The sequence below is a fragment of the Cervus canadensis genome, chromosome X, assembly GCF_019320065.1.
Source record: "Cervus canadensis isolate Bull #8, Minnesota chromosome X, ASM1932006v1, whole genome shotgun sequence".
Taxonomy (NCBI): domain Eukaryota; kingdom Metazoa; phylum Chordata; class Mammalia; order Artiodactyla; family Cervidae; genus Cervus; species Cervus canadensis.
The window spans coordinates 143344945-143363655 of NC_057419.1; the positions used below are offsets into that span (position 1 = coordinate 143344945).

General features: G+C 43.8%; 1 protein-coding gene across 1 annotated transcript; it reads left to right on the plus strand.

Moving 5' to 3' along the window:
- The first annotated feature begins 2182 nt into the window (after positions 1-2182).
- On the plus strand, positions 2183-14372 carry LOC122435776 (heterogeneous nuclear ribonucleoprotein D-like). Its single transcript, XM_043459863.1, is given in 4 exon segments — positions 2183-2213; positions 2345-2921; positions 13053-13482; positions 13484-14372. Coding segments are annotated over 4 exon segments (1644 nt in total). The 3' UTR covers positions 14090-14372.
- Positions 14373-18711: the final 4339 nt, after the last annotated feature.

The window sequence follows — 18711 nt, forward strand, 5'->3', positions numbered from 1 at the left end:
CTCCTGGGCAGAGAACTCAGGGGATCCTACAGAACAAGTGGAGAAGCAGCCAGGTGACCTCATGGAAGCTTGGCTGAGTGAATATTTAATGGCAAATGATTTATCTTGTTGGCACATACTTTCCACTGCTAAACTATCCACATCCCCAAACCCTGGCACTGGGCTAACACTTCCCATGCCCGAGCTTACAGAATCCCCTGGCCCCCCACCATCAGAGATGAGAAAATGAAGGGTGGAGCGATCAAGTGAATTGCCTGAAGTTGCACAGTTGGCAGTAGAGCTGGGATGCAACTCCAGGTGGGACAGGGTCTATTAAAATGGACCCAGGAAAACAGAGTGGACGGGACCTCAACAAGAGCCCACATGCCCCCACCTCCACCCAGAGCTATGTGAGTCAGGCTGGCCAGGCAGCCCCTCTGAGGGTGACGGCCGAACCTACCCCACGGAGCTTTTTTCAGTGACACAAGAGCCCTGTGCTCCTACTAAGGTCCTCCAGCAACCACATCACCACTGCTGAGCAGTAGTGCTAATGACGACAGTGACAACACCACTTGGGCCCCCAGCTGGACCTCCTTGCTTTCTTTTCTAAAGCCTTCCAGGAGACCTGGATGTTGGGAGCACCTTGGCCTAGAATCTGCAGGGTGAGGGGGCCTGGAGTAAGCCAGGTACCACACCTAGTACCTCACTTGGTAAAGAATCTGCCTGCAATGCAGGAGACCTGGGTTCAATCCCTGGGTCAGGAAGATCCCCTAGAGAAGAGACTGGCTACACACTCCAGTATTCTTGCCTGGAGAAGTCTATGGACAGCGGAGCCTGGTGGACTACAGTCCATGGGGTCACAGAGTCCGGACTGAACGACTAACACTTTCACTTTCACCAGGAAGTCAAGGTACAGAAAGTTGTAGGGTGGGGTTAGGTTTCCTTCCAAACTGGGCTGGACTAGTAGAACTCACACAAAGACTGATGTAAGCTTCTGTAGGCATCTGTCCCCTGTTCCTGCCCCTTGCAGGCAGAGTTAACACACTTTCATATGGTATCCCTATGCTACGGGGCTTCAGTTCCTTCGGCTAAAGTATTAGAGCATGATGGATAAGCCTATTCCAAGGGAAATTTAGCAGCATTTGGTTTGAATGTTCTGAGTCTCAAGTCAGAAAAAATTATAGAGCCCCATTGCCTGGAAACAAAGGGGGCAAATTAAAAGTAGAGGCTAATATGCCCAGTCTAACTTAGGCTAGCTAAAGAAAAAAGATCTACCCAAGAGGGAATCTTGATCTCCTCTCAAGTGTCACAAGAAGGGAAGACATAATACTCTTAAGACCTCAGACCACTAATCACATTATATTAATCAACATTCTGTTTTGGCTTCATAGCTATAGCTGGATGGAGATGAAGGCATTTCATAGGCCTGGCCTCTTGCGACACCTGAGATAATATCAAGACTGCATTAAGCATTTCATCTAGGCCTAATAATCTGCTACAAATCTACTGTAGCTGCCTTCTCCTTCCAGACCTAGCTAATACTTCTTGGTCTTCTTTTCCATTTGGTAACCTATTTCTTAGCTCCTTTCATCTTCACACCACACACACACACACACACACACACACCAGATAAGACAGAAGTAGAACAATATATCATCACTCCTTTATAGGTTGAGTCATTTTCCAAGGTCACAAGGCTAACAAGTGGCAGAGATAGACTTCCCCAGACCTTTGGGTTTCAGATCTGGTCTACTCAGCATGCTTCAAAGAGTAGGCCATGGAGCCAGAAAGAAAGGGAACACAGGGAAGCTGCAAGGAAGAAACACCAGAGAGGCTGACCTACCTGTCCTTCCTTTGCTCTTCTGACTCCAAAAGCCATGCTGAGTCTTTTGCTGCTGGCAGTGTGTTAGTGTCCCTGCTTCACAGGGAACCCACCCCCACCTGCCTGAGGAGGTTTTGCCTCTACCCACTATGCAGCACTCCAGAGTGGGCAGCAACAGCCATGGATGCTAACAGCCTTGTATATTCTAACAGGCTCTTGGTCCTGTTCCTCAGCACCATGCGCACAAGAGACAACGGGGAGAAGAGGCAGTTTACCCAGTGGACGAGCCCATCAATCATGCTGACGAGGAAAGCCCTCCCTCTCCTCCCTCCCCAACAGTGGTTGTTCATACAGCATTCAATGACCAGGTTCACCTAGAAGATGAAACTGACTCTCCTCCCTCCAGCCCACGGTGGGCCGGCCTAGCAACCCCAGAAAGTCTTGGCTCTTTGGCCTCCCTCACAAAGGAGGCACCATTGGCCTCCTCAGAGAGCCTCAGTTCGCTGTCCTCTCTCTCTGATGGGGCCTCTCTGGCCACCACAGAAAGCCTGAGTGATCTCCCGTCCACCTCAGAGCAGGTGGTGCACCACGATGGCATTCAAGTTAATGGCATTGATGTTGATAATAGTGTTGTTCCCACTGAAATCCGCAACCATCCTGAGGCCCATGACTATGCTGAGACCCATGACCCAGAAGAAGATCCTGAAGAGAGCTCTGACTCCAATGAGAGTGAAGATGATGGCCCCAGCAGGAGGCGTCTGCTTGTCCATGGCCAGAGGCGTGTACAAGAAGCAACCTATGAGCTTCAGGAGGTCTGTAACACCCTTCGTGATATCCATAGCTTACCTGATGATGTCACAGTTGAGAGCGGCTACCTTGACCTTGAGAAGCAGCTCAAGCGTAAAGTTGACAGTACCCGAAGCCTCTATAGTGATGATTCTATGGACTTTGATGGAGACAAGGAGAGCAACTCAGAGTCTGATGACAGTTTCCCCCCAAGCCCTGGCTGCTCCTTCAGTAAAGGGTTCTCTTCTGATCTCTTTCACCCTGACTACATCCCTAAGGTTGACCAATGCTCCCGGCTCCTCTTCCCTCTTGCCTTCGTGGTGTTCAACATTGTGTACTGGGTGTATCATATCTATTAGCTCCCTAGTGTCCCCAAGTGGCAGGGATACTGTGCTGTGCTCCTTTCGTAGTTCCTTTTTGTTCCATTTTGCCTTCTTTTCTGTCTTCATTTTACTTTATAGTTATTGGGCACTTGAGTCTATTCCACCTTTTTCTTTATAAACATGATGTGGGGAGTAGTTGAAAAGGATGTATTCTGGCCAGAAGGGAAGGGATTGAGAAGGAGTTCGAGGTAAAGAACACACTGAATTTCCTTTCCTTCTGAAAACTATCATGTTGTCAATGACTTCTAACACCTAATTAAGACAGAAAAGCCACATGGAAATGTTTACAGGACAGAGAGGAGCCAAATTGGAGGACAAGAAGGATCCGAGCCCTGTGTACAAAAACATTTCTGGGGACTTTTCTGTCCCACTGAAGTGTTGAATTTTCTTTTTCATTAGTTTTTTCTTCTGTTTTTTTTTTTTTTTTTCCCTTCCTAGTGATTATGGTCCTTGCTCACCCTCTGCTTAGGGTTTCACAAGAGAAAGCCAAACTGGGTTGTATAAGGGCTAGCCATCTCTTGCAAGTGCAGGGGGTGGCTCTAGGCAACTTGGGGATTCTGAAAGTGCCTTTTCCCCACTATTTCTTCTGTTGCATTTTGAGTGTAGTGTTCTGATTCAGGGTGGGTGGGTAGGGGTGCTGAGTGAGATGTCAGGATAAGTGAGACAGCATGCTTCCAGCAGGAGCTTGCAGAGCATGATGATGCTGGATTGGAGATTACTCAGATTGAGCCAGCATCTTTGGAGGGATTGAAACTTCTCTTGTGTATGTTTCTGCTTCAAAATGTTTGAAGATAGGGGCTCAGTTACATCTGTCTGGTCAGATGCTGGGTTGATCATCACTAGACACAGTGCAAGCACTTGGTGAATGAAGACTAGGGTTAGGAAAGTTCACCATCTAATCTAGAATTGCAGATGAACAACTGTTGTGAGTCTAGATAATAATTCTTTCTGTTTGTCTAGTGCATAGTAAGTGTCAACAAACTCACCCACACATCACATTGCCGAACCCTCACAAGAGTCCTGTCAGGCAGGGAAGGCAAAGCACATTGTCTCCAGTGTTCTGAGGGGGAAAAATGGAATTTATGTACCATGCTTGAGGGCATGCATCCAATGAGGGGTGGAGTCATCCCACTCGCTCTTCCTTCTGCTTGTCCTCTTAACTCTGTCAGCTGAAGCTGTCCCCTCTTGCACCTCTCTTTTACAAAAGGGTGTGTTCCATCAGGTTCTGCTTATGTGCCAGGCATCAGACCTCATTCTACAGCACCTGGAGCTGCAGAAAGAAGCCAGTGACCAGCCAATAGGTGTGAACTGAGCACACTGAACATGGGCACTGCCCACCCAGTGGGCTCCTAAGGGAAGAAGGCAGTAGGCTGCATGCCAACTTGCCAAGCAGCTCCACTTCATTGATACAGGAGGTGGGGGAGCAAGACTGGTGAAGCACTCAGCTGATGTCCATCCTTCCTATGTAGGCAGCCTCTCCTGCAGCTCCTCAGCCACTTACACTGTTAACCATGTTCCTATATTTGTGTTTCTGTGTATACCTGGGTGTTGTCTGCATCGCATACAATCTGCATTGTTTAGTTCTGCATGCACATACAATCACTTGAGAAGCTGTATGGTTCTATGTACGTCAGTGTAAGTCTATATTGGTGTGTGTAAGATTGTATATATAACAACATATAGATGCAAATGTGTGTGCACCCCTATGAAAGAGTGTGTAAACTTATGACTTATGTATATGTGTTTATAAGCTATGTTTATTTATCTGAAATGGGTGTGAAAGGAAATACACCTGAAAGCATATATATTCCCTGTAGGTGGCCCCTCTGGAACCACCAGAATTCTCTTGGTCTTTTCCCACATCAGGGGTAGGGGGGTGTATCTAGCCAGGCTATTTAACTGAATGTTTCTTTTCAATTACCTTTTCCCAGGGAGCAGGGTCTCCCGGTTCCAATCCACTCCTGTCTCCTGGATGGAAGAGGCAGAAAATGTGAATGTAGTCTCAGGAAGTGATCATTTAGTGCCTTGAGGTAGGAAGTGCTCAGCAGTCTGTACATATATACACACAGATAATGCACAAACACAGCCACACACATGTATGTTCGCATGCAGCATCACACATTTACCCTCATATCTGCATACAGACAGACAGACACACACACACACACACACACACACACGCACGCACACACAAACACAAATCTTGTGAGACAGCTAAAAACAAGAAAGATGCTGCCGGAATGTCTAAGATATCCTCTTTCTTTTTGGAGGATACACCCCTCACAGAGAGGTGGGGGGATGAGCAGTGACCTCACATCAGAAGCTCCCATCATGGCTATTTGAAAGGCTTGCTTTCTGGGGCTTAAGCATTGGTTAATTGATTTCGATTTGGGTTTCCAGGACCCAGGAGTGCCTTTGAGCCCTGCAGGAGGCAAGCAATTCATTTGAGATGGGAGATCATACAGATAGATTGGAGCAGTGAGGACAAAAAAAGGATTTAAGATGTACCTGGCCGAAATGCTCAGGAAGGCTTCAGAGCAAGGGCAGAGAGCCCAGTTGTAAATATCTCCATAAATCCATGTACCTTATAGATCTTAGATCTTATTATACCTTAAGAAAGAATACCTGGCCCTAGTGTGCTGCAATGAGAGCAGTTGAACTACTGTGACTCACAGTGTGAGAGTATGTGTCCAGGTGAAGCGGAGGTTTGGCAATGACACCTTTCCAGAAACTTGAACGTTTGAGTTTGCCATCGACTTGGTCGTTTTAGCCTGTGCATTGCCAGATCTCCCCTTGTCTCCTTCTGTGCGTGTTCAGTCGTCAGCATTGTAATTGAGCCCCACCCTTCACTGCCTCCAGCTGGCTGCCTACATCCCCCCCAATTCCTCACCTCACACCAAGTAACCCTGGAAGTCAGGGCATCTGGCAGGGTGCTCCTGGGGCTCAGCCCATGGAGGCTTTCTCAGCCCAGCCAATCACGGAGTGTTGTGGTGATAGAGAATTTGAAGTTTGGGCAGAGGGAAGGATCTAGCTTAGTCTGGGATGGAGCAGCCCTGACTTGATTCTACCTCCCTTCATTTTCTTTTACCATTAACTTTCCCCGTTAAACCCCTTCTCCACCACTACCATGGGAAGGAGACTTCTGTGCCTTTAAGGTGTCAGTTTGTTGTGGGGATATGTGACACGATTCCCACCAAGTTCTTGCCCATTCCATCTGCCACTGTGGAACACCTTTTCAGAAATAACAGTCAATCTCTGTTATCTTACTGGAGCTTGTCAAATGTATTCTTACAATCCATATCATCTTGTTAATAGCAAGGCTGCAAAGTCTTTGCATATTTAGAGCTGAGTTTTGCTGAGACTGTGGCCATTCCTAATGGGGTTTCCTTATTCTGTACATAAATGAGCTAACCCTTTGAGCTATTAAATAACGAATGCATTTACTAAGCTGTCCACCTGCATGGTACCCTGCTGTGGTGATGAGCACTAAAGGAAATCGTGACTTGTCCTACTGAAAGTGCAGTGTGTTTGTGTTTGTTGTATCATGTCCTGTGATCAATATGAAATCTCTGTTATCAGTGTTGGGTTTTCAGGGTAGGGAGGGGGGAGGGTGTTACAGTGTCTCCCTGATGTACTTCAATTATGAAATACCCCCAGTTGGTCAGGGTCACCTCTGTTGACTCAACATATTTTGCTGGGTTGCATCCCCGGCAACAGCAGTCATCAGCAGAATTGAATTCTTCAGAGGGCAGCCAAAGCAGTGCTATTCTGGAAGCAGATGAAATACAGCAAAGCCACATACATGCAGGTCTTCAGGAGTGGTGCCAGGCCCAGGCAGTGCAAACCAAGAAAGGAAGAGGACCAAGAACCATGCGTCCTGGATGGTCTGACTGGCAAAAGGGCCCAAAGCAGCAGAGATCACTCAAGATGACCTAGTTCCCTCTTCATCCTCATAATGCATGAGGAAACCTCTTTGCATGAAAGAAACCTTGACCAGTCCTCACTTTTGAAAAGGAAAATATGAAGAAACATAAAATTTCATGTTTCTGAAAATATGCTGAAATAAAGGTTTGTAAATAGCCAAAAGGAGGAAATAAATATATATATAATTGCAAATATGCTCATGAGTCATTGTGTTTCATGTCTGTTATGTTGGGAGTGACCTCTGTCTGGGTCCAGGAAGCCTCTGCCTTCCATTCATCACCTTTGCCTCCCCACAGCTTTGCATATCCACCTCCTCATCCCCCAAGACATCTGAATCCATGGTTTTCAAGAGGAGGGAAAATAGTGATGGCACAGTTGAAATTTGTTTATGCTCTTGCACAACTCATTCTAATCATTTAAAACAAAAATTTAAAAACATGGCAAGTCATTGTGGTGTCAAATACAACGTGAACACTTATCTCCATTGCAGGGGGGTTTCATAAAGAAACTTAAAAAAATAAAAACACCTCCTTTGCCAATGTAGATGTGCAGAATAAAAGGCAAGAAAGCCCTGCCCTCCATACACACAGAGGAAACCAGATCTGAAAGAGACATGTGCACCCCAATGTTCATCGCAGCACTATTTATAATAGCCAGGGCATGGAAGCAACCTAGATGCCCATCGGCAGACGAATGGATAAGGAAGCTGTGGTACATATACATCATGGAATATTACTCAGCCGTTAAAAAGAATATATTTGAATCAGTTCTAATGAGATGGATGAAACTGGAGCCCGTTATACAGAGTGAAGTAAGCCAGAAAGATAAAGAACATTACAGCATACTAACACATATATATGGAATTTAGAAAGATGGTAATGATAACCCTATATGCAAAATAGAAAAAGAGACACAGATGTACAGAACAGACTTTTGGACTCTGTGGGAGAAGGTGAGGGTGGGATGTTTTGAGAGAACAGCATGTATATTATCTATGGTGAAACAGACCACCGGCCCAGGTGGGATGCATGAGACAGGTGCTCGGGCCAGGTGCACTGGGAGGACCCAGGGGAACCGGGTGGGGGGGGGAGGTGGGAGGGAGGATCGGGATGGGGAATACATGTAACTCCATGGCTGATTCATGTCAATGTATGACAAAACCCACTGCAATGTTGCAAAGTAATTAGCCTCCAACTAATAAAAATAATTGGAAAAAAAAAAAAAAAGCCCTGCCCTGTCAGGGTGTGAAGAGGAGTGTGGTCAGGTTTTTAGAAGTCTGCAGAGCCACGTGAAAACATCCTGCTAATTCTGCAGAAGCTCATCGCTATGGCCCACATTTGTCAGTGTGGCCATTGCCAAGCACCTTTTCATGGAAACCTTGGAGTTGCAATAAGAACACTAACCTAATCTTTCTTCTCTGTGATCCTTTGTGACCCAATGCAGAACAGGAGAGCTGTGCATTCACACTGACAGGTGTGATCTGCCCAAGGGGCTGGGAGCTGGTGTTGTCATAGGTACACATAGAAGAGAAAATGCAGTTGGGGGTGGAAGGGTAGTTTTCACAGTATCTCTGGGGCCTGCCCTTAGCTGTCGAGTTCTTCTCTGCTGGATAATTTCTTGCCAACAACTCAGGTTCTGAAAGTGACCTGTGGCCCCAGTAGAGCTGTGGTCCTTGAATGGTCCTACTGTCACTTGCTGCCCACCAACTATACCACTACCTTAAAGGATATGGGGTAAGAGAAGGGAGATGTGGTCTCCCTCCTCATTTACACATAAATTCTTTCAACAGCCAGGCTAAGACTTGGTGCAATAGAATGACGTCCTGCATCCTTGACCTTAGATCTCTCAATTTCAATTACAAATCAGCTTCTTAGAGAGTCTCCCTTTAATATCACCTTCTTTTCCAATGAGTAGAAAACATTCTACTCCATCACACCACCAGATAATGGCTGGTCATATAATCCCAATTTATTATAGGAAAATCAATAATTGGGGGAGGTTAGGTGGGTGCTGCTGTGGTAACAATCCCAAAATCCCACTGACTTATTTCTTTCTCATACTGTGTGTCCATTGCAGGTCATCAGAGTAGTTTCTTCTTATCACAGCCACTGAAGAACAAGCTGACAGAGGCTTCAGTGACATGTGCCTCTCTAATGTTTGTAGCAAGGGGAAGGGAAGGGGGTTGGTCCTCACACTAGTGATTCAGTGTTGCACTTGGAAAGGACACACAGCACTCACACTCACAATTCATTAGCTAGAATGTATACCCTTACCCAACTATAAGGAGCCAGGCTGTTCAGTTTGGTATATATCCAAAGGAGGTGAACCATATATCACTGAGTAGTACTAACAACCATTGGGACTTTACCTTGATCTTCACACGGATGTTGCTTCCTCTTCTTCCTTCTCATCTTTTTTTTTTTTTTTTTTTCATTTATTTTTATTAGTTGGAGGCTAATTACTTTACAATATTGTAGTGGGTTTTGTCTTACATTGATATGAATCAGCCATGGATTTACATGTATTCCCCATCCTGATCCTCCCTCCCACCTCCCTCTCTACTCAATCCCTCTGGGTCTTCCCAATGCACCAGGCCCGAGCACTTGTCTCATGCATCCAACCTGGGCTGGTGATCTGTTTCACTATAGATAATATACATGTTTTGATGCTATTCTCTCAAAACATCCCACCCTTGCCTTCTCCCACAGAGTCCAAAAGTCTGTTCTGTACACCTGTGTCTCTTTTTCTGTTTTGCATATAGGGTTATCATTACCATCTTTCTAAATTCCATATATATGTGTGTTAGTATGCTGTAATGGTCTTTATCTTTCTGGCTTACTTCACTCTGTATAATGGGCTCCAGATTCATCCACCTCATTAGAGCTGATTCAAATGTATTCTTTTTAATGGCTGAGTAATATTCCATGGTGTATATGTACCACAGCTTCCTTATCCATTCGTCTGCTGATGGGCATCTAGGTGGAGAAAAGGGAACCCTCTTACACTGTTGGTGGGAATGCAAACTAGTACAGCCGCTATGGAGAACAGTGTGGAGATTTCTTAAAAAACTGGAAATAGAACTGCCATATGACCCAGCAATACCACTTCTGGGCATACACACAGAGGAAACCAGATCTTCCTTCTCATCTTTAACCTTGACACAGGAGACAGCAACATACATTAAAATTCCAAAATGCTGCCATTCATCAGTGAGAGTGTCTGCCATTCTTAAAGGAGGGTTCTTTGGCCTCTGGAAAAAAACTGCATCTTCTCTATGGATAAAACTCCAGTTTGTCCTTCCAGCTACTCTGGGCCAATCACCTGTCATCTGAGGTAGTTGGCATTGGCTGAAGTAAGACCTTCATGGTATGTGGGTGTAGGCAGAGTGTCCAGAAGGAGATTCAGGTAGGCAGACATTCCTCTCAGCCCTGTCCCTCAGGAACAGGGAAGACATCCCCTTTGCTGTTTCAAATGGGTTGCATTACCAAAATTCTAGAAGTCATGGTGGCTAATAGCTGAAACTTATCCCCTAGCTGTTTCTAGGTTCACCACTGAGGATTTATACTCAATGCTAGCTACAAGGAGAGATTAACTGCACTCAGGATGCTAAAAACAAAACTGAGAAGCAAGTAAACTCCACCATAGCTGAGTCCTGAACAAAGTAGACTAGACCTAAAAGTGAATGACTTAAGTCTTCAGTGAAATCCCTGACGAAACTACAAGTAAACTTCTTTGGAATCTCAGGATTTCTGAATTATTCTGAGAGTCCTGTCAAGAATGAGGACTGTCGAAATGGACTATGTGGAGCAGAGATAGTGGGAGGCCTAGTTCTGAGCTAGCAAATCCTCATGGGTGAATGAGATGGCCAAAATGTATTCCTTCTTCCTGTAGGGTCCCTCAGCTAATGGCCTTGTGGTCCTATTTATGTGCGACTCCATACTCACCCCAAGAATAAGACTGCCAACATGTTCAAATCCCATTTTGACGGTTGAAGGACTTCATTAAGACACATTATGACATCCTACCGAGACTGGTGGTAGCTCGTGTGCCAGAGGGGAAGACCCTTCAACTGGCATCTCTGGAAGCTCTGTGATCACTGTGGAATCAGTCCATGATTCCTGCCCTCTCCCCATTTAGAGTACCCTTGACTCGGAAAAGAGAGAGGCCCCTCTGTTGCTCCATTAAGTAGTGAGGATCTACAGAAAGGGTTTTCTGCAAGACAGGAGGATCTGCAGGACACCTTCACCAGAGCAAAAAAGGAGAGAGGCCAAGGCCTCCAAGTCCTTCTGGCTAGCAAAAGCTCTCACTCATGTGGGAAGGGAGATATGATATTGTCCCCATCACATGTCAGCAACCTGGCACTAGCTCCAAGTCAGTAAAGTATACCTATGTTTGTTCAAGCTGTCTGTAGTCAGCCCAATATCCCTTTGTTGTGAGCATCTGGAATCTTACTGTCAATTCATACATGTATGAGTGAGTCAAGACCCACTCTCCAGAGCTCCAGAGATAGCAGAAAGACTGGTACAATGGGAGGCAGAATAAACAAATCATTGGCCCAAGTGGCTTTCTCCCAATCCACTGCTAAGTTCCTGCTCTTTGAAAACAAAAGAAAGTTCCTGCTCTTTGAAAACAAAAGTCTTACTACCTTATGAAGGTAGTAAGACTATCAGTGCTGGAAAAAGGGGTCAGAAGGAGCTACCATTTCCTCTCCTCCCTGCCACAATTCACATCATCTCAACTCTTTCTGTTGCTGCCTTGTTTTCTAGGGTTAAATTTCTTTGCATTCTTGGGATAAACCGTGTCACCAGCAGCTAAACATGTTTGTCTCTTTATAACTAATAATAAAAAAATAAAATAAAACAAAATACCCCTGAACTGTAGAATCTCCTTCAAATGACATTTTATCCCTCTCATCCTCTTTATAGCTTTCTCAAAAATAATTTTTAGAGGAGGAGCTAAGATGGCAGAGGAATAGGACGGGGAGACCACTTTCTCCCCCACAAATTCATCAAAAGATCATTTGAACACTGAGCAAACTCCACAAAACAACTTCTGATCGCTAACAGAGGACATCAGGCACCCAGAAAAGCAGCCCATTGTCTTCAAAAGGAGGTAGGAGAAAATATAAGAGATAAAAAGAGAGACAAAAGAGTTAGGGACAGAGATCCATCCCGGGAAGGGAGCCTTAATAGAGGAAGTTTCCAAACACCAGGAAACCCTCTCACCAGCAGGTCTAGGGGAAGTTTTCAAATCTCAGAGGGCAACCTAACCAGGAGGAAAAATAAATAAAACCCACAGATTACAGGCCTAAAAGCAACTCCCAGCAGAAAAGTATCCCAGATGCTTGCATCTGCCACCAGCAAGTGGGGGCTGAACAGAGAGGAGCAGGCAGCATTGCTTAGGGTAAGGACCAGACCTTAAAGCCCTCAGGGCAATCTGAGGGAGCTAACCTGAGATAGCAACTTAAACTGTGGGATAGCAAGAGACAGAGAGAATTAACCTGTGAAAAGCCCCAACCTAAGGCACTGCCAGCCCATTTGCAGAACAAAGGAAGGACTGAGCAATACCAGAGAAGAGCTAGCCAGCTGTGGACCGGGCCCATCCCCCGCTGGAGGCAGGAGGCAGGGGAGAGGAGAAAGGGGCAAACTCGGCCTCTTTGGTAGGGGCATCCCCTACCAAACTGCAGACAGGCTTCCAGTCTCTAACCAAAGACTTCCTGAGATTCTGGATGGTTGAGATCTGCCGGGAGGGTCGCAGCCAGAGATCAGCTCCCCAGAAGAGACACAAGGCGCACCGGACCGGCGCCTGGAAACTGAAGTGGGGATGGGAAAGGGAGAAGTCACGCTGCCCTTGGGGAGAGTGCCTTTGTCAAGTTCCTGATTCCCTGAGCTGCTCAGACCAGGGAAGGCACAAAACGCAGGCCCAACCGAGTCTGTGCCTTTGTGGAGTACAGGAGAACCTGAACCTGAGCGGCTTGGGCCTGGGAAGTGCATGCAACTCAGGGCCCGCTCCCTGTAGAGCAACCTGGAGCCTGAGCAGTGTAGACGGGGAAAGCACACACACCGTGAGTGGGGGCAAACCCAGTGTGGCCGGAACACTGCTGGTACTCCCCACACTTGCCAGTGACATTTGTTTACAGCGTTCCTCCCTCCCCACAGCACGACTGAACAAGTGAGCCTAAATAAGAGACCACCACATTTTAAATCCAGCTCCATACAACGCTCCGCCGCCGCTGCTGCCGCGACTCGGTCTGCGTGCCAGCACCCTCCGGCCGACCACTCCGCCGCTATGGAAGACATGAACGAGTACAGCAACATAGAGGAATTCGCAGAGGGATCCAAGATCAACGCGAGCAAGAACCAGCAGGATGACGGTAAAATGTTTATTGGAGGCTTGAGCTGGGATACAAGCAAGAAAGATCTGACTGAATATTTGTCTCGATTTGGGGAAGTTGTGGACTGCACGATTAAAACAGATCCTGTTACTGGAAGATCACGAGGATTTGGATTTGTGCTTTTCAAGGATGCTGCTAGTGTTGATAAGGTTTTGGAACTGAAAGAACACAAACTGGATGGCAAATTGATAGACCCCCAAACGGGCCAAAGCTTTAAAGGGGAAGGAACCCCCAAAAAAGGTTTTCGTGGGTGGATTGAGCCCAGATACTTCGGAGGAACAAATTAAAGAATATTTTGGAGCCTTTGGAGAGATTGAAAATATTGAACTTCCTATGGATACAAAAACAAATGAAAGAAGAGGATTTTGCTTTATTACATATACAGACGAGGAGCCAGTAAAGAAATTGTTAGAAAGCAGATACCATCAAATTGGTTCTGGGAAGTGTGAAATCAAAGTTGCACAACCCAAAGAGGTATATAGACAGCAACAGCAACAACAGAAGGGAGGAAGAGGAGCTGCAGCTGGTGGGCGAGGAGGTACTAGGGGTCGTGGCCGAGGTCAGGGCCAAAACTGGAACCAAGGATTTAATAACTATTATGATCAAGGATATGGAAATTACAATAGTGCCTATGGTGGTGATCAAAACTATAGTGGCTATGGCGGCTATGATTATACTGGGTATAACTATGGGAACTATGAATATGGACAGGGATATGCAGACTACAGTGGCCAACAGAGCACTTATGGCAAGGCATCTCGAGGGGGTGGCAATCACCAAAATAATTACCAGCCATATTAAAAGGGACGCTGGAGAAAACAGGAAGAGATTGCTAACGTAACCATCTTGCAGGAGGACATTGAAGATTGGTCTTCTGTTGATCTAAGATGATTATTTTGTAAAAGAGTTTCTAGTGTACAAGACACAATTTGTGTCCAACTGTATATAGCCGCCAATTAGTTTTTTTTGTTTTTACTTTGTCTTTTGCTATCTGTGTTATGACTCTGTGGATTTGTGTTTATACAAACTTTATTTGTATGATTACATGTTAAACCTCAAATAAATGCTTCCTTATGTGATTGTTTTTCTGCGTCAGGTACTAAATAGCTCTGTAAAAGTGTAATTTTAAATAAGCAATAATTAATGCACAGTTTATTTTGTAGGGAGTTTTGCTCCATAGGAAGAGGAGAAAACTGGTCCTTTATAAATAGCCAGCTACAGTGTCTGCTCTGTTCCCCTTTTTTGTTAGATGTATTCTATGCTCTTTAGACTTCATTTCTGTCTCTTAACTGAGGCTTCCATCATAACCTTTAATGTTGTTTTCCTCTCTGCCTATCTGGAGACATTGTCATGAAAGTTTCTGTGGCATAATTACACTGTTGTGATTAGTGGGAGCTTTCTAGTAGACCATGAGTCTTTGGCTATATTTTGAAAAATAAATGTTTAATGGCACAAAGCATGCTGGTAGCTCCTTTTATGAAGAAAATGTTTTGCTTTGTTCTTGTCTCCGGAAAAGCATTTTTTAATGGTTTGCTGTATTCAGTGGTCTGCTAGAAAGAGCTTTGACTAATCATAATACAGTAACTTAATGTTTTCTTGATTAAAATGTCCAGATATACCCATTGCGGGGGGGAGGGGGGCTAAACTGTGTTATAGGAGCTACAGGTTAAGAATATCAGATATAGTTAGATTTTACACAATTTTGGCAAATAGGTGTGAAGTTTGAACAAAAGTTAGATTACAAGATTTGAAGTAGTAAACTGAGTAAATTAATTGTATACTATTCTGTTGGTTTTATGCCACAGCAAGCACCAAACTGAACAAAATGTTTTCTCTTGGGGCATTGTTAGGAAGCTGTACTGGGTGTTAACTGTTACATGATGTGAGTTCTTAGAAGGCATGGGTAGTAGGTTTCAGTCATTTTTTTATGTGGTTAGTGCATGAGCTGAGTAGTTGAGCATATTCACATTCAGACAAAGAATAATGGAGAAGGATGACCCTTGATTCTTATGTAAATGCAAGTCTTCAGTGTGACCAAGTCATGTCATTACAACAGATCTTCCTGGTGCGTTAAAAAGAAAACCTTTTAGCTCTAGATTTGGGAGGATATCCTAGATAAGTTCAAGTTTTGAATTTCACATTCAGTGTAGTTAACTGAGTTTAATGTTTTCAGTTTTGTTGCTTTGGTTTCATGTTCGCCATTAGGATTGGCATACATGTTTACTTATGGAATAGTTCACCTCACCTTCAACCAAGTGTAAATTTTTTTATGCTAAAAAAAAAAAAAAAAAAAGAGACCACCACACCCACTTGTGTCAGGGCAGAAATGAGACACTGTAGAGACCTGCAAACAGAAGCCAAATAAACAAAGGGAACCGCTTTAGAAGTGACAGGTGCAACAGATTAAAATTCCTGTAGTTAACACCGATTACACTGGAAGCGGCCTAGATATTGAGAAGTGTAAGCTGGAACAAGGAGCTATCTGAAACTGAACTGAATCCACACTGCCCGCAACAGCTCCAGAGAAATTCCTAGATATATTTTTACTATTATTATTTTTTTAATTAAATTTTTTTCTTTCTTTTTTTTTAAGTCCTCTATTACTCCTCTATTACTTCTTAATTTTCATTTTTATAACCTTGCAAAAAAAAGGGGGACCCTATTTTTAAAGCAAATTTCATATATATTTCTTAAATTTTTTGTGTTTTTGTTTTTTTTAATATTGTATTTTTAAGAATCTAACCTCTACTCTAGATTTTTAATCTTTGTTTTTCAGTAATTGATATCAATTTTGGACATTTAAGAATCCAACCTTCAGTACCCATTTTTACTCAGGAGTGTGATTACTGGTTTGATTACTCTCTCCCCCTTTTGACTCTCCTTTTTCTCCCCCAGATCACCTCTATTTCCTCCCTCGCCCTTCTCTTCTAAACCCAATTCTGTGAATCTCTGTGGGTGTTCTGGGCTGCGGAGAACACTTAGGGAACAGACTACTGCCTAGATCTGTCTCTCTCCTCTTGAGTCCCCCTTTTTCTCCTCTTGCTCACCTCTATCTCCTTCCTCTCTCTCCTCTTCTTCATGTAACTCTGTGAACCTCTCTGGGTGTCCCTCACTGTGGAGAATATTTTCACCATTAACCTAGAAGTTTTATTATCAGTGCTGTATGGATTGAGAAGTCTTGAGGCTACTGAAAGAATAAGACTGAAATCCAGAGGCAAGAGGCTTAAGCCCCAAACCTGAGAACACCAGAGAACTCCCAACTACAGGGAACATTAATTAATAAGAGATCATCCAAAAGCCTCCATACCTACACTGAAACCAACCACCACCCAAGAGCCAATAAGTCCCAGAGCAAGACATACCACACAAATTATCCAGCAATGCAGGAACATAGCCCTGAGCGTCAATATACAGGGCCCAAAGTCACACCTAACACATAGACCCATCTCAACACTCATTACTGGACACTCCATTGCACTCCAGAGAGAAGAAATCCAGCTCCACCCACCAGAACACCGATGCAAGCTTCCCTAACCAGGAAACCTTGACAAGCCAATCGTCCAACTCCACCCACTGGGAGAAACCTCCACAATAAAAAGGAACCACAGACTACCAGAATACAGAAAGGCCACCACAAACACAGCAATCTAAATGAGACAAAAAGGCAGAGAAATACAGAGCAGGTAAAGGAACATGAAAAATGCCCACCAAGCCAAACAAAAGAGGAGGAGATAGGGAATCTACCTGAAAAAAGAATTTAGAATAATGATAATAAAAATGATCCAAAATCTTGAAAACAAAATGAAGTTACAGATAAATAGCCTGGAGACAAGGATTGAGAAGATGCAAGAAATGTTTAACAAGGACCTAGAAGAAATCAAAAAGAGTAAATTAAAAATGAATGATGCAATAAATGAGATCAAAAACACTCTGGAGGGAACCAACAGTAGAATAAAAGGAGACAGAAGGTAGTATAAGTGACTTAGAAGATAAAATGATGGAAACAGATGAAGCAGAGAGGAAAAAATAAAAAAGAATCAAAAGAAATGAGGACAACCTCAGAGACCTCTGGGACAATGTGAAACGCCCCCAACATTTGAATCATAGAAGTCCCAGAAGAAGAAGACAAAAAGAAAGGCCATGAGAAAATACTCGAGGAGATAATAGCTGAAAACTTCCCTAAAATGGGGAAGGAAATAGTCACACAATTCCAAGAAACCCAGAGCGTCCCAAACAAGATAAACCCAACGTGCAACACCCCAAGACACATATTAATCAAATTAACAAAGATCAAAGACAAAGAACAAATACTAAAAGTAGAAAGGGAGAAACAACCTATAACACACAAGGGGGTTCCCATAAGGATAACAGCAGATCTTTCAATAGAAACTTTTCAGGCCAGAATGGAATGGCAGGACATACTTAAAGTAATGAAAGACAATAACATACAACCCAGATTACTGTACCCAGCAAGGATCTCATTCAGATATGAAGGAGAATTCAAAAGCTTTACAGACAAGCAAAAGCTGAGAGAATTGAGCACCACCAAACCAGCTCTTCAACAAATGCTAAAGGATCTTCTCTAGACAGGAAACACAGAAAGGTTGTATGAACACGAACCCAAAACAACAAAGCAAATGGCAATGGAACCATACTTATCAATAACTACCTTAAATGTAAATGGTTTGAATACCCCAATCAAAAGACAAAGACTGGCTGAATGGATACAAAAGCAAGACCCCTATATATGCTGTCTACAAGAGACCCACCTCAAAACAAGGGACACATACAGACTGAAAGTGAAGGGCAGGAAAAAAAAAATTCATGCAAACAGAGACCAAAAGAAAGCAGGAGTCGCAATACTAATATCAGATAAAATAGACTTTAAAATAAAGGCTATGAAAAGAGACAAAGAAGGACACTACATAATGATCAAAGGATCAATCCAAGAAGAAGATATAACAATTATAAATATATATGCACCTAACATAGGAGCACCACAATATGTAAGGCAATTGCTAACAAGTATGAAAGGGGAAATTAACAATAACACAGTGATAGTGGGTGACTTTAATACCCCACTCACAACTATGGATAGATCAACTAAACAGAAAATTAACAAGGAAACACAAACCTTAAATGACACAATGGACCAGCTAGACCTAATTGATATCTATAGGACATTTCACCCCAAAACAATCAACTTCACCTTTTTCTCAAGGGGACAAGGAACCTTCTCCAGAATAGATCACATCCTGGGCCATAAATCAAGCCTTGGTAAATTCAAAAAAAAATTGAAATCATTCCAGTCATCGTTTCTGACCACAATGCAGTAAGATTAGATCTCAATTACAGGGGGAAAAAAACTATTAAAAATACAAACATATTGAGGGTAAAGAACATGCTTCTGAATAACCAAAAAA